This window comes from Egretta garzetta, unplaced genomic scaffold (assembly GCF_000687185.1).
Source record: "Egretta garzetta isolate BGI_Z169 unplaced genomic scaffold, ASM68718v1 scaffold53, whole genome shotgun sequence".
NCBI lineage: Eukaryota > Metazoa > Chordata > Aves > Pelecaniformes > Ardeidae > Egretta > Egretta garzetta.
This window is the reverse complement of record NW_009259312.1, coordinates 2,079,598-2,096,488: the sequence shown is the minus strand read 5'-3', so window position 1 is coordinate 2,096,488 and position 16,891 is coordinate 2,079,598. Positions and strand designations below refer to the sequence as shown.

Below are 16,891 nucleotides of genomic sequence, written 5' to 3'. Positions count from 1 at the left end.
TGAACATCAAAGCAGACTGCAGCATCTAATCATGTCCAAAGTACAAGTTTCAAATGGTTTCTACTGCCTTTGAGACTTCAAGGGAAATGCATTTTTAATGTTGAGCTTCAGTAGTGCTGTCTTCTTTTTTGAAAAACTGCACAGGAATGTTTGGTCTGTAACAAAGGTTTTGACTCAGGGTTATCTCAGGGCACAGGTAAGCCATGCAGTTGCCTGAAAGACCAAACGGAGAGAGGTGGCAAAATGGCACCAGCTCCTCCTTTGCCAGACTAGTGTGCACTGGCTGGAGGCTGCTATTGAGCCTGGAGATGGCTTTTCCCAGCCCCAAAAAGAGCACCCATTGCTTTGCCTAGATATAGTACCATAGGTGCTTAATACTTAGTTCAGCTGGCATTCATCATCCACAATAATTCTCTTTTGATACACCATCTATATTTAATATGAGGTTTTTAGTTTCAGAGAATAATGGATAGCTTTGAGTTTTATTAAAACAATGCATAAAATCCACGCCAGGATAATTCATGTTGCTGGGGTTGTGCTGTGGTGTAGTAGTTCACTATGCACAAGTGATCAAATTGATCATGGAATATTAATTGGTTGTGGACTGCAGGCTTTTGGTACTCTGGCTTCAGGTTGACAAGAATGATAGCTTTCATTTGCATGCAAAGTCTCCAGCTGTACCTTCAAGATGGATGATGGGATTTGGCTTCACCCATCACTACTTCCTTACTTTTTTATAAGACAGGGGGAAAAAAAAGAATTAAAAAAGCCAAAAGATAAAATGTCATAAAATGTTCTTTGCAAATCTCCTTGAAATTGAGGGTAATTTCGAGCATCTTATTTCTACTCAGAGTCCAAGAGAAACATTTTGAGTGCAGATGAAATGATGTGTCCTTTGTGTTAAATACACTCTGTTCATTAAGTAAAGCACACTCCATTTGAGAGTTTCATGAATTATATTGCAGAGAAATGTAATTTACACTTAGTAACAATTTATTACACTTTTTTTTTCCTCTACTTCAGAGGAAACTCATGCTTGCTTCATAAAAGAAAGCTGCATGATCCACATTTAGGAAAGGAATAAAATGATCATGCATAATCTAATCCAACCTGTGAAATTTAGAAACGCAATGAAAAGAAAGGTGTGTTGGCAACCCTGGGAATAAGGAAACATGATAGCATCAGTACAGTGAGAGCCCTGCTAACACAGAATTCTTCTACTTTCCAGCACCCACCTTGCAGTGACTCCAGTGACAGCACTGACAGTAACCCATGCCATCAGTGCCACTGGATGTTTCACATCAGGAGATGCATAACAGTTGGCTGCCACTGGCATTTAACATGTATATTGCAATAGTGTTAAGTGTTCAGCCCTGTTGTTAATTACTTTGTGATCAGCACCTTGTGGGATTTTGCCATCTGTGCTTCAGTAATGTGAAATCTATGCTATTGTTTCTATTCCACTTCACCAGAATCCTCCTAAGTCATATTCTGTTGCATAAGTTCCACCAGAATCTCACCGTTCCACTTTCTACAGCCCTACATGACTTGATTGCCTTGTAAGAAGAGGGAAGAAGGTCCTGCACAAATCTGAAAATGAGATGATCCAAACCCTAAATCTAGTTCATTTCTACTTTTCTTAATGTTTCCATTAATTCCACAGAGTTCATTTAGTGCCTGATTCTCCTGCTGTTCTCTCCAAAGCAGTTTGGCTATCTCCGTGCACTCTGGTAGCATCCTGTGTGTAGTAGCTGAAGACATCTTAGGTGAGAAGACTGGCACCAAGACTTCCCGTTCAGAGATGATTTTGCATCTGGAATTGCCAGCTGCCATTACTAGTTTTAAACAGTTACCATGAGCTGCATGGTCATGGCTACAGCAGAAGCTGTTGGAGCAGCTGGCAAGAACAGGACAGACAGCTAGTTGATTAGGGTTTTGACTGCTCTCAAAGTCAAGGGGGCTACAGTCAAGGCCAGCTTCTTGGTGCCAGTAGTATGACCTGTCAAACGCGGGTCTGTTCCAAGTGATTGAGGACTTAATGGGTTAGAATCAAAACAACCAGTAATGATCCAAGAGCATCTGAGTGCCTCAAAATTCATTTCCCTTGTGAGCTGCATTTCAGCATGGACACAGCATCTTCCTTAGAACGGTGATTGTGTTGTCCTTCTTTCTATGCCATAAAAAGAATTCATGTGATGAATTCCAATTATTTACTGCTAATATAAAAATTCTAAACTCCTCCTTGCAGAAAATTGTCCCACAGAGGCAGACCAAACAGTGCATTAAGGCACTCTTGATCCTAGGTAGAGTTTTCAAGAAGTGATATTCATGGTGATGGTGGCAGAAGGGGAGGCATCCAGTTGCTCTATCATTTCACCCCATTGTCCCAAAAGATGCATTTCCTGCTAGAATAGTAATAAATAGAGAAAAACTCGTTGTTACTGGTTAATGACTCCTGGCTTCCACACAAGTTCTCAGTTCATTGAGTTTGAGTTTATTGAGAATAAGTGTTCAGTGTTTATCTTCAAAGGTGGAGACATTTATCCTTTGACAGTATTTTGTTGTAATGGCTTTATTTCTGTTACAGCAAATGACGGATGGAGGTGCAATCATTTTGTCAGCCTGATACTGTGGTGAAGGAAAGGCAGCACGGTGACTGAATGCTGAAAAAGTGTGTTTTGACTGACTGGTAGAACACAGTACAATACAGCTAATCAGGGAACGGTGTCCCCATATAAACACAGCCTCACAAAGCTGCATTTTTATGAATGAGTTGCTTTATGTGGTTTCCACTGCTTTTCACCTTGTGTGGTACTTTACTGCTGTGCCAAGAAAATGAAAAGCATTCATTCTGATCTGGTAGCAGGACTTGCTGGTAAACGTGTGTTAGAGGCTCAAGTCCACAAAGTATACTTATTACAAGTCCATGTGGGAACCCTTGGCTCTTTAGACAAGCTTTTAACTCTGCAAGTGCACAGTTCAGTCCCTGGCAGCCAAGACTGTAGCTGTCACATTTACATTTACATCTGCACAGTTGGCTCACGCGTTTGCTTAGGTGTAAGCAGCAACATGAAAGATAAAGCAGGAGCAGGTCAGGCCTGAAGCATTTTACTGTCAGCCATTGAGAAATCTGTTGGCACAGGTTGGGATTTCAGATGAGCCAAGGGGAGTTAGGTACGTATTTTTTAAAAGGTGTGATGCTGAGCTTCTCTTAGCAATATCTGCCCCCTGGTTAACATATTGATTTAGCGTTTTGCATGCTGTTAGTTCCATCTTCATCTATGGTGTGAAAGTTGCAATGTCACTGCCAAAATTCTTAGATGCCAAAGTAGATCTAAGCCATGCCTGGAAGCATGTGTATTTGAACTAGGAGTGAACAAAAGCTTAACTTTGGGTACGAGCTCATTTCAGATTGAGGATTTGGCATGCTGTTATTTGCCCTAGAGGATGCTATTCAAACAGATTGGTTCTGCTGTCAAAAGGTTAGCCAGAGTCTTGATTGAGTGATACTACAGGCTCTGTGTTAATTAATGGTGGGAAAATGCCAGATCCTTTGATTGAAGGAAGTAGGTTGGCATGTAATTGTCTCATAGAAGATTTGAAACAACTTAGTTAGATTCCCTGCATTCCACTTTGTATTTGGATAATTGTTCCTTTCATCACTGCAAATTACATGAACAAATGTCCAGGAGGTACTTTAATAGCAAAATCATAGAACAGCAAACGTACTTTGGGTGCTTATCACAAGAAGAGGAAAAGTCATTGTCCCTTCCCCAAAATTTGACCAGGTCTTAGCCACATGTGAATTAACCTTTTTAGCCTTCTGCCTGCATCTCCCTTAGAAGAGTTATCTGGTCTAGAAAACACTTCAGCTGTGCTGAGTCATAAGAAAGAGGCCCTTCAAATCATGAGCAACTGGATTTCAGTGCTAGTGCTGACTGGCTTCACACTGGTAGTAGTTCAGGTCCTTGGAGCACAGGTGATGGCTTAGAGCATGGCACAGGGGGAAGGTGATGTGCATTAAATTCAGAAGCTGTGCTTAGCTGAGCCACCTAAAAATTGCAGCAAGAGACTTGTGTTTGTTGTAGCAACAGCTTGGGCTGTCTGTCTCTCACCATGGTTGCCGTAAAAGAAGCCTGACTGGAGTGGGGAGAGTACATGAGGCTGCTGCAGAGAGAAGGGAAGAAGGAGTGTATTTTTTTTTAAACAAACTGTGAAGGAACTGGTGGTTACTGAGATGCCTGGTAGTTTTTCTAACTGGTTATCATTGCTTATCCCTAAGTAATGATATCCTAAGGCTGTTTGTTTTCAACTGCTTTGTGCTTTTTCAGGAGAAACTCATTAGTGTGTCAGATATATGCTTGAATATGGAACAAGGGATTTTTGAAACAGTAAGGCTGTGGTAGGAAAAATGAGCCTCTAGGATCTTATGCTGCACTGGCACTTAGAAGCAGGAGCTGCTCCTTCAGGGATGTTGTCTTCTTCAGTTGGTCCTGTGAGTAGCTAGACATTGCCCTGTGCAGGAAGTCACACTCTCCCTTGTCTGTTAAAGATCACTGTGTAACTGATTGGAGAGACATCTTTTGCAGGTCTCATCTCTGTTTTTCTGAGGCACTTCTCCTGGGACAGCATATTCCTTGTGCCTATGAAAAAGAGAGAATAAGCATATCATGTGTTCTGGGAAAGAAAATGCACCTGGGTGAGCAGTTAAGGATCAGATCAGTGTATTGATTTGTACAAGACTGTGCTTTTAAACCTCTTATGGAGAAACCCCATGAGGAGTGTTGTTGAAATCACAGTAACCTGGTTGTTGCTTTAAAGTTTGTGTATTGCTTTCTAATTGGGTGAATATAAGTATAGGAGGAAATGGCACTTTAAGCAATCTCCTAGCAGTCTGGCTGCTAAACAGCCTCTGGCCATGTCCACCAAGCTCTTAAACAAAGCTCGTGCATTGCCAGGTGCCTCTGGGTAAAGAAATGTCTTTCCAGCTTGTCATCCAGCACCTGTGACTTCAAGCAATGCCCCAGGTAGCGTGCCTGGTGTTACCCTGGGACAAAGCACAGAAGCCCAGTGCGAGCCCTCCTCAATCTTAATTCAGTACTATACTGTATCAGCTGATAATCGCATAAACAGTTGCGGCCAAAACTGTGCCAGCCTGTTCATGGGATGAAATCTTAGAATGGCAAATAAAGGCAAAGAAACCCTGTGGTGTGCTGCATTGTCAGACGGTAGGTCTGACTGTGTGGCTGCAGGAATTGTTGCTTTGGGGAACTAATATTCTCCTTATTCTGGTGGCTTCACCGTTGAAGTGTTACTGCTCAGAGCAGCCCAGGGGCATGGCATGTTCAAGGGGTCTTAAAAAAACCCCATAGACAGCTCTGTCCCAGCTCTTCCTGTGGCAGTTAATGAGGTTCATATTCATGTTTCTTTGCAGAAGTACTGTTGTACCTTTAATAATAGGAAGAGTGTTTGCATTGCATTTAGTTGTTTTAATTTAAAATGTTTTTCTGGGAGGTGGAGTTAGTTGAGCACACATAATACTGTTAGCTTTATTAAAGACACATTGATACAGTAACACCATTAATTTTTTGTTCTGCTCCCCCTTCTAGCAAGGCTGGAAATCAGAGTGCTGCACATACATAAAACTGTTCCAAGAATTAAGGAAACTTCTCTGAGAGGAATGAGCATTTGACTAAAGGTTTTTTATGGACTTCTGTCAAGTACAGAGATCATGAAAGATTAGAATCCCTCACAACTAAGAATATCTTGTACTGCCTTACTGTTTAAGAAGGACCAAAAGTGAATTTCATGAGGTGAATAAGTGATCTGATGTCTGACATCTAAAATAAGAATGGCTTTTGTTTTCTGTAAGCACATATGACATTGAAGAGCCAGCAGTTCATTCCCTTCTAGACTCAAAATCCCTTTGGCCCATTCCAGTTCCTGTGTAAAGAGCTCCGAGAGGCTGCCAGTTCATTATAATGGTTACTCTCCAAGAACAGTATGGCAAAACATAACCATTTAAAATGTGACATGCAGGAGCACATTTTGAAAACATCCAAAGACTGTAATGTTAAGGAAAACCCTGGTCAGACTGGGTTGCAGGGGGTATAGGTGGGAATAAAATATGAAAAGAACATTAAGCAAGGAAAGCCTGAGCACACTGGCACAGTATGGGTGCAGCTACCGCAGCAAGTTTTCTCCACGTCCTACAATGCACACAGAGTACAATTTAGTACCAGAGATGAAAAATAATGCTACAAGAAAAGCCTAAAGGTAGCAACAAAAGCCTGAAAAACTAAGGAAAAAAGCTAAGAAAAAAGTGTTAGTAATATACCGGAAAGTGAAACTCTGAGGCTTTTCAAAAAGTACAAGGGACCACGCTCAACTGGGATGCAAGGTTTTGGGGAGTTTGGGCTTTTTCCTCCCTCTTCCACCTCCCCACCCCCCAATCAAATTACCACCCAACACAAAATTTACCTGGTATATTAAGTTGTTTAGAACTGCATTCTCAAGGCGATCTCTTTCTCCATTTCAACCTTTGCTTTACTTATGAGGCATTACATGTGTGCTGAGCCTTAAACACATCATAATGTCTCCTGAAGGAGTCCTGTAAAGGGTTTGTGCGAGTGTTGCTTGTTCTGGCCTGGTCTGGACATAAGGGCTTGATTCTGTTAGTACTGGGGTTAAATCTCAAAACCCCTTTGCAGGCACTGTGAGCTTTCCGTTCCCTCCAGCCCATTTTGCAGCAGGCCCCTGTGGAAGCTGCAGCAAATAGCTGCAAGTCTCGGGCAGCAGCCATTCTCTTCTCTCTGTGCTGAGCATCTGGGCCACTCCTGCATTTAGATACAGGCCAACATTTTACCTTCCAAAGAACTATGAATTGTGCACTTCCTAGGCCAAAATGCATTTTCTAGAGATTTTTGGTTCTTTCTTTTAAGAAGTTACTGACCTTGGTTGCACAAAGGCAGTTAAGAACATTGATAAATTTTTAGTACCTTTGTAGTGCTTCCTTTTCCTGTCTCCTTCCAGCAGGCGGTCTGAGGAAGTCTGCCCAGACAGTATAAAACCCAATAAAGAAACCAAATGAAAATTGCAGAAAAGCAATATTGTCAGGTTGTGACTTGAGCAATGAGGTTCCCCCTCAGTAGATGCCAGGGCCAGACAACACTACCTCTAATTTTATGTGATGAGTTGAGAGAAAATGGCAAGCACTACTTGTGAAGAGGTCCTTCCTATGGCTGGCAGCAGGTTACAGTTCAACTAATGTAATTCTAGTCTAGTGGCTCTTGCTTCTTGCTAATTTATTATTTATTGACAGAGTTTTTTCATGTGAGGAATTAGCATATAAGAAAGGCAGAGCTCTTATACGCGTTGAACAGAAAAATGTCAGTGCTGAAAATGTACTCTCATGTTCCCCCTTACCAAGTGTTCTGGCTATCAGCGTGTTGAGACTTTCTGGAGAATGTACTTTTACCTGGAGCATTGGGAACGAGCTCTGCTTGATGCAGGTGTGACCTTCCAGTGAGAAACTTACTGTCTGAATTAGGGTGGGATTTGTGCAGAAGCTGGAGAAATAGTTATCCATCTCCCCTTGGATGCAATGGGATTCTATGAGGAAGAGAGGCTCAAAAGCTTGTAGCAATTTAAAAGCTTATGTTGCTTAAAAAATCACCAGTGGAATGTGTTCCAAAGTCCCTTGGGTTTGATGCCCAAACCTCCTACTTAGAAGTTTTCAGCTCTGGTTAGGACTTAAAAACCAAGCAGTTAGACCGTACTTACACAAGTAGGTTTGGCAGTACTTTCTTCTTATTCTCTAATGACATTCAGATGGCTTAGGTGCGCTAGCACAGCAAATTAATTATTGTTTCTGCCAGAAATTTTCTACTCACAGGCTAATCCCCAAATAATGTGATTGTACAGGTAGCCTTGATGTTGCTTCTGGGACAAGCTTGTGATTTTGCATTGGATGAACATTTTTGAACTGCTGAATTCTTGTTAACAGAATTCCCCATTTATCTTTCATTCTGAGCCCTGCTTGTGGTTTTAGTCTTAGGAACATGTTTAAATCACTTTGGAGATTCTGTGTTGCCCTTGTGGGTAAACTGTACAAGGAGTTCTTACAAACGCATATGATTTTGATCTGAAACGTTGGCTGCTGTCTTGTTGCCAAAATGCCTGTTTTGTGATAAGCAAAGCATGGCTGTAGCGTCAGTGGAAGGAACTTCATTTTCATTTAAATTGAACTGGGCAAGCGGATTGTGCTGCAATCACTTCTTAAGGAGTTTAAAACAATAGTGTCAACTGTAAAGCAAAATCAAACAGGTATTTCTTTAATACAGTTTGTCGGTTTTTCTAGATGTAAAAATGTAGGTTGTAGGTTGACTCTTTTTTTTTGGTAGCAGAATAATTCAGCTACCTCCAGTTTTACGCAGCTGTCATTTGATAGCTGGTTATCAGAGCCACATCGGTGAAATGTGTGACTGCTGCACCTCTGCCTCAGCTGCTCAGCCAGCTTGTTTTAAAGCCCTCAAAGATCTGTTGAACCATTGACTTGTGCTGAAGCAGACTGGGGGAGAGATGTCCTCTCAGCGTGCCAATGGCTCAGGCTGGGCTGGGAATGTGGGCCAGGAGCTTGCAGAGCCCACTTTCCCTCTGCTTGGTTCAGGGAAACCTGCTGCCTCGGCCACGGGCAACTCCCAGCTTGAGCTACAAACCGCTGGGTAGACTTGTTTCCTATCAAATCAGTAGGCACTGAGGCTTCTGAAGAGATCAGGGCAATTTTACCTTAGTCTTTTATTGAGAAGTGCAAATGCATTTTACGAACTTGTCTCAAATAATTTCAGGTGATGCATTTTAACTGGAAAAGTTTTGAAGTAATTTTGAAATGTTTAATTTCATGTGGTACAAGATGCTGTATTTGATTAAAACCAGTTCTACCCATCTCCAGGAATATTCAGTCATTTATTTCAAGCTAGCCCCAGTTTACAAAACCTATTTGCAGAACCTGGCACTAAGCTCTCGAACCAGGTCATGGAGCCTGCGTCTGTAGCTGTGCTTTTCAGCGGTAGCATTACCTGTGACTGTCTGTCATAGTGTCTGGAGCAGTCCCCTGGTGGGACCAGGCTGGGGTAACGTTTCCTGCTCTCAGATGGAGATACTTCTCTATAGCAGACAGCAGGGTCCCCACTTGGGCTTTGAGAAGAGCACCCAGGTGCCCCACCTGGTTGGGTGGGGATGTAAGTGAGGTGAGAAGCTGATGGGGTTCATCAGGCAAATTTCAGTGTGAGTTTTCTTGGAGTGTCTAAATACTGCTTTGGGCAAGCATAAAGACATGTTGGGGCTGGTCACAACTGTAAGAGATTTGGTTGGCATTTCAAATCAATTGTGTGTTAACTTTGCAAGGTGAAGATCTAAAATGCTTGATCTAGTTATTATATGTAGCATATAAGTGAGAAATGGAGTCTGTTTTGCTGCTTTGTATTAAAAATGTAATTCCTGAAATAGCTCATTCTGTTGAACCGGTGGGCTACCACAGCCACTAGGAAAGCAGTAACACACTGGCAGTGTAACAGCCATAGTTATGGAATAAATGTTTACATGCCATCAAGTGTACAAACATTTGATTGCTTACATGACAGAGCTTTTCTTTTGCAGTCATTGGTCTCAATTTTTCCATTACATTTTCTCATTTTCTTTTCTAGCTTTACTCACAGACAAACCTCCAAAGCCATTGTTCCCCATGGAGAACCAGCCAACTGTTATAGATGTCCAGCTGGGTAAGTCCCCTTCTGGGAATAATAGATCCTAAACTTCCACTCTGGTAGCAGATGGGAAAAATTGAAAGTGGTAGGAAAGGTTTAGTGGTACTGTTATTACATGCAAATCAATTTGCAGCTTCTCATTTATAACTGTAGAATTTACTGCCATGGCAATTTAAGGGAATGAACTTGTGTAACATCAGGGGATGGCAGTACTAATTGGTTACACTGGGTATTAAATATAAAGCGCTGCTCCTCTTTTTAATATATGATTGATAGAGTAATATATGTCTACATTGGTCCTGTATTGATCAGCTGATGTTCACCCTATCTAAGACAAATACTCTCATAAAAGAAGTGCTGATTCCTTTAAAAGTTAATGTAAAACAGTGCATTTTCAGGTTGCTTACCAGAATGGGCTTTTGACTAAAATGCCTGTATGCTTTTCTCACTCCTGTAATATATTCTTCTGTGAATGCACATCTCCGACTCTCAGCTGGCAGCCTGTATTTTCTCTCATGTTGAGAAACTCTAATGTTAGAGAGTTCTGCTAACTTTGGGGAACTGTGGGGCACCATGGTGCTGAAGGAATGGCTCAGCTTTGAAGTTCCAGAAGTTTTTTTCAGTGACTTGAAAATAGATTTCTAATTTTGAGAGGCAGAACTGGAGTTGCTGTTGAGGACTGTGGTGCCATGAGCTTAAATTACAAGAGATGTGTTGCAGATGTGGATTATTCACTCTGCACTGAAGCTGTGGCATTTTCCTTCTTCTTGAGCTTGACTCTCTCCTTCCTTTTATATGAAGTTGGCTAGGATTCAGTGGTGGAATAAGGTTTAAAGGCAAGCAGGGTCAGAATGAAACATTTTAAGTGGGCTGATAACACTGTGATAAAGCTGTTTGTTTTTGTGAAACCCTACAGGGTCCTACTTGAGCTGAGTACAAAGGCACATCCTTTTTCTTAAACCAGGTGTTTACCATTTAACAATTTCAGTGAATCACTTAAAATGCTGTGAAGTATTTAAAAATGGGGCTTGAATTCTTGAATGTTATTGTCAAATCGTGGTGAGAATATGAATCATTTGTGACCTTAGCTAATCTTAAAGATTAGCTTTCTCTCATATACCTGAAGTGACTCAGGAGTCTGTAAGGGCTTGCACAGGGAAGACAGAAGTGGCTCTGGGAAGCAGCCAGTGCTAGATGAATTCTGCAGTCGCGTATGTGCATGTTCAGGTTCCCCTCCACAGGACTCATGTCTGTAGCTGAGCAGAAATTGGCCCTAAAAGGGGAAAACACAAAATGCATCTGAAGCCGTAGTCAAAAACCCAGCAGAATTATCAGTAAAACAGAGTCATAAAAGTTTGGATCAGTCCAAAGCTGAATTGAGTCTCCTGGTCCAGCTTCTTAAAAGTCAACTTTCTAATGATTTCCTTTGGGAGAAAACTGTCCCTGCATACATCTGTGTAATAAAGGCACTCAAAGAGTGCACATCTTTGTTTCCTGCATTTTTATTCCATCTTCATTTTCTCTTCCAAGTTCCCCTATTCCATCAGGACTCTGTCTTTGCACTGAATTTCTACTTTTTTTTTTTTTTTTCGTGCGTGAAAACACTTTGTTCTGACTGATTAAAAAGAGGTTTGATTAGAAAAAAAAAAATGAAAACAAACAAACCCCCTCCTCTCCTTGGAGATATGGCTCAGTAATAGGATTTTGGAATATCTCTAGAGGGAAATATAAATCTTGCATCTTTATATGATGGAATGTAATCCATTAGTTGTCCCCTAGGATCATGGAATTTACATGTGGTGCTTTTTTTCCTGATATGTTAATGGGTTTGATTATTGCTACTAAACCATACTCATATTATGTGTGAAAGATGAATGCTTACAGAAGAACCTGAACTTATTTCTTTAACATACAATGAAGTTCATTGATTTCCCTCTTGATTTTAAATGGGAAATAGATAGAGCTAGAGAATTCTCAGGGAGCACCTTCATCTTGTGGAGGCCACCTGCAGCTTTGGGAGGCTGGGCTGACCTCTGCAATATGCTGCAGACCCTCGCTATGTGCTAGAGCTTTGCAGGAATGGAGTAATGGAGGAGAAAGTTGTATGCAAGGTCATTTGCCGGAATACTTTTTTGAAATCTTTTTAAGCTCCTAGGAGTTCTGAACAGGTGACATTCTTCAGTATTTTACTAGAAGTCAAAGCAAAGTTTCTGTGTTTTACAGGGCCCTTAGCCTATGGAGTCAAATCACCCAATATGCCTGCTTTTTCAGTGGTTGTGCAAGTGTGAATGTGCCACTAAACTACAAAAGAAATGGAGTTTAATCCATCTACTTGTTCTGCAGAGATTGTTTTAGATTTCTATTGGAAAACTAATCTTTAAAGATATAGCTGTCTTTGCTCTATAAGCAGAGGAGATTAATAATTACTTACTATCTTCATCCTTAATGATTAGCACAATGCAATGCAAAATCTTCCTAGAACTCTAGGCAGTGGCCTAACTGTTTAGCAGCTTATTTGACCTGATTGCAGGCTTCAGTATTCACCTGTTGGCTTTCAGCTTTTATAAGAAGATTCAAATGAAAATAGGTATGCACAATTCTTATTGACAGTGGATGAAAGAGTTCCTTCAGGCTTCAAACGTGGCCCAGAGCCTGCCTTGTTCTTCTTAAGGAGTATGAATGTACTTTTTACTTTTTCCATTTTCCTTTGGAATGTGACAGAGATCAAAACCAACCCCGTCAAGGTTAGAGAGAAGCAGAAACTGGAATTTGCTTCTTTCTTGTTTTCTGTATTTGCTTGAGCTGGAGAAACAGAGCCAGAGAGGACAAAAGAACATCCCAGAGGACTAGAGAAATAGTCCAAAACAATTTCACTGTCTCAGATGCTTTACCAGGTCAGATAATCACTTCATCTCTGGGCCAACCTAGAAAATAATGACAGATTTTTTTTTTATTGTTCATTTGCTGCTTCCTTTTCATAAAAATAAAACTTTAAAAAAAAAACCAGCAACTTTTTATTGCTTTTTAGCTATTTTTTATTGTTATTTAGCTCTTTGTATTGGGGTCAGAGTAGTAATAGTTCTTAATTGCATAATATGCAGCACATTTAATCTTACTGTATCTTGGTTTTAACAAATAATGTTTATTCATACTATATAGTATATGTTTTTGCAAATATAAGACATCAATCTGATAGTATCATGTTCTTCCTGAAAAATAATACCCGAGTTGTCTTCATGACATTAAAATAAAATTTGATGGTAGGAGCCAAAATACATATACATCTTCTGCCCAGGAGATGGTGTGGCTTTAGCAGAAGGCCCTTAAGATTGCTTCTGAGGAGTTTTGTGCCAGAACTCAGTACTCTGACAAATGCCTTTTGTAAAATGTGACTGTCTCCCATGTAAAGCTTTGAACGTGAATTTATTAAAGCTTATGCCAGTGCGATTCAAAGTAGTTGTTCAAAGACCACCTTTTTTAGAGCAGGAACTTGCTGTTGCTTTGATTGACCATATAAACCTCAGCATGTATATGGATGGTTCATACCAAATCCCTGAGGTTAGAGAACTCCTTATGTGATTTAGAAAAGTAAAGATCAAAACCCTAGTCAGAAGTCTTGAGGCTGTGGTGCAGTAAGTTTTAAAGATCTATTATCTATTTTCACATACAGCTGTTCTGACAGTAAGTAGAGCATGCTGTGCTCTTGAGTCTTAAGATGACTTGTTGGTACATCACTGCTGATTTCTTAATTTATTTCTTAAATTCTTTTCCAGCTAACTTTGTTCACTTAGTGCTTTGAGAACATGAAGAAAAAAAAAAAAAGATAACTAATCCTTTGTGTTTTGATTACACAATTACAGAGTAGGTTCCTTCTCTGAACTAGCTCCTTTGCACAACTGGTAGCACCAAGGAGCCACAATCTGACTGACAGATAGGTAGTTGTGAGTTATTGCACTGCCACCTCTCAGCTGGTGTAAAAGCAGCATGGCAGGGGGATAAGCATTTACGGAAGAAAGGAAGCACAGTCTTGGTTGGACGAGGATCTGTAAGGATCTGGTAGGAGCTGTATCTAGCTAGTTGATGTATAAACAGCTCCCAGAGTCCTGTATCTAGCTAGTCGATGTATAAACAGCTCCCAGAGTCATCTAGCTTGCACCATGGCTGCTATTTTACACTTGTGTATTCCAGAGAGTATCACAAAAGTTAAAAATACAATATCAAAATAGAAGCTAAGTCTGTCTGCTAATTCTGTACCATGTATTACAGTGACTGCAATGCTAAGTTAGTCTTTTCCTTATGAATGAGTTATTTGAGACTAGAATGGATGTTTGCATGTTTCTGTTTATATTAATTGAATATATAATTTTTTGTATCATTTGCTTTCCAACTATGTACTGGTTTTGTTTTCAGGTATTTGCTTAAGAAATGTAACAGTCTTAGAAAACAAAACAAGAAATGTCTATGTTAATTCATTTACTGAACAGGGAAAATGTCAAGGGGTTTAACTCACTTTTGTCATGGTAGTTTCTCTTCTAAAGATGCTGAGGAAAGAAAACACATAGTTTATGAGGATTCTCCTTTTTCCTAATAGCTGACCTGTTCATAAAGATTTTGTTCCTAGAAGATTTAACAGTCCAATTCCTTGGGACTAGTTATTAAGTAGATCAATAGAGCTACTGTAAAACAAGTGCAAGGGAATATACAAAGTTACATCTGCTGACAGGTATGGGAATAGGATAAAAATAGTTTTAAAAAAAAAAAGGTCCTTTTTGTTTGAAGCACTGGCTGGAAGGAGTCATTTGGGAAGTGAAAACCCATGCGTTTGCTGACATTTTTAAGATACTACATTCACTGTCCACAGTCTTAATTTTCACTGAGGCACCAATTCTCTTCTTAAAAATAAATAATAAAGACATTAAAAAAAAAAAAAATCTGCAAGATCTTTTGGAGACATCAATTTCATACCAAGTCTGTCTATTCAATCTAGCAGTGGCTGTCATTACTGATTTGCTGATTAAATCATGCTTTCTTCATATTCAAAGATACAGGTATTTGATAAACACCTTTGTTGAACAGGGTGGTGATCTTGGACAAAAAACAATACAGAAATTTTGAACTGTACAGTAATTTGAACAGAGCAAGTGATTTGAAAGCAAACTTGGGAAGGAATATTCATTAGTGTGTTTGCACTGATTCTCTTCCGTGGTCAGGCCTCCAAGTGCTGTGCGCATGCCTTTTGATTTGCTCTTTGATTAAACGATCACGTATGGCGACTACTCGGGCACGCATGAAAAACAGGTATCTTAAATGTTGCTGCATGCTACCCTTCTGACTTTCCTTCCCTCAGCTCCCACCAGGCATTCTCCAGCCTAGGGCTCCTCAGGGGCTCTCAGAGATCTGGGTTTCTGTGAGCTGGGCCAAATCCAGAGCTTTGCACCTCTACCTGTGCTGTTCCCGTGCCCTCTGCTTAGCTGGGGCAGCACAGAAGAGACAAATCTTGAGGCATTAGAGGTGACCTGACCCAAATGAGCCCTGAGTGAGCAAAGAGGCTGAACTGTGAGAAAGATGAAGCTGAAACCAAGAAGGGTCTCCCTGCTTTTTCTGTTGAGATTTGGAACTCTTGTCACTCTGTGTCCTGAAATATGGTGGTAGCCTAAATACACATTTGCAAGGAGTTCTCAGAGCCCAGTGGGAGCAAGATGAGGGCACAGAATTCTGCTGGGCTTCTGCAGCTGATGCCCAAGTCACCACAGAACATGTTCAGACTGACTCTTCTGAAAGCTTATAGCTGGCTTAGACTCTGGAGGATTTTCCTGGGAATGTCTTGGCCATCAAACTGGATGTCCCTTCTCTTAGGGTGAAAAGAAGGGGGACAGGAGGAAGGAAACATCTTTTTTTTTTTTTTTTTTTTTTTTCCCCCTCATTCTCTTCATCCATTCTGTGAGAATGCCTGACATTTTTGACGTAGATCCTTGCTCCTTCCTGTCTTCCAAAATTAAAAAGTTCTAATTAAGATAATTAAGTAATATCTCAGCTTTGATTTTACCTAACAGATCAATCAGTACAAAATTGTAAGCATATGAAACCAGAGCCTTATAAAAAACAGCCTTGACAGGAGATGATATTATCTTTATGTACACTGTATTTCTTTTGGTTGGGAAATACAATAATGATCAGCAATAGCATTTTTTTTATGTTGAATCCAACTTTTCAAGATACAACTCCTTTTCCTGTCAGAATGCTCTGTAAATATTACTCCTGTAATATAGTCTGTAAATATTGTTAAAAGTAATAGTACTTTAAGTGGAGTAGTGGCTTATGGTGCCCCATCCAAGTGGTTAAATCATGCACTGAGTTCCCTGCAGAGAGGAGACTGAAAGTTGTCCCTAGAGACTCAGTTGCTCTTTCCTTGTGCAAGGCCTGAGTGTGGGATGGGTGACAGTTTTGCTCCAAATCATATCCTATCCTATTGCCATATTCTGTCCAGGTGGAATAAACCCTACCCCCTGTACCAGGGATCTAGGTCTGTGTGCACTGAATGGCAGAGCAGAGAGAGATGGGACTAAAGGCAGAGAAGGCATGTGGTTAGTGTCCCGACCACCCCAACACCAGCAAACATTTCATAGAATCCTGGGTTGGAAGGGACCTCAAGGATCATCTGGTCCAAGCTTTCTAGGTAGGAGCATGGTCTAGACAAGATGGACCAGCACCCTGTCCAGCTGAGTCTTAAAAGTGTCCAATGTGGCAGAGTTAACCAGTTCCCTGGGGAGATTATTCCAATGGTTGACTGTTCTCATTGTGAAAAATTTCCCTTTGATCTCCTCCATCCCCAGTTCCTCCCACGCTGTACCTTCATCTCACAGCCATGTCCCCACACTGTTGTTGTCTGGAGGAGCAAGCTGGTACCCTCACTGTTGTCTCCTCCATGCCTTCTTCCAGCCGTCCAGGGCTCTCCACTGCACCCACCTCCTCCCACAGATAAAACTGGGAGATCCCCTTTTCTTCCCACAGGAGAGCAAACCTCATACACTATTCCCCTCCCTTTGCTGTGTAAATGACCCCAGAGTCAGTGCTGGAAAATTATTTCCTCCCAGCAGTGCAGGCTGTAATACCAAAAGCTTCATGTT

The 16,891-nt window shown here is 40.8% G+C and overlaps 1 protein-coding gene across 1 annotated transcript in view; it reads left to right on the top strand.

The window, feature by feature from the left end:
- Positions 1 to 16,891, top strand: part of IL1RAPL2 (interleukin 1 receptor accessory protein like 2) — a 382,362-nt gene that overhangs the window by 258,221 nt on the left and 107,250 nt on the right. The window contains exon 5 of the mRNA XM_009636393.1: positions 9,705 to 9,779. Coding sequence (XP_009634688.1) covers positions 9,705 to 9,779 — 75 coding nt within the window. The remainder of the gene's footprint in view (positions 1 to 9,704; positions 9,780 to 16,891) is intronic.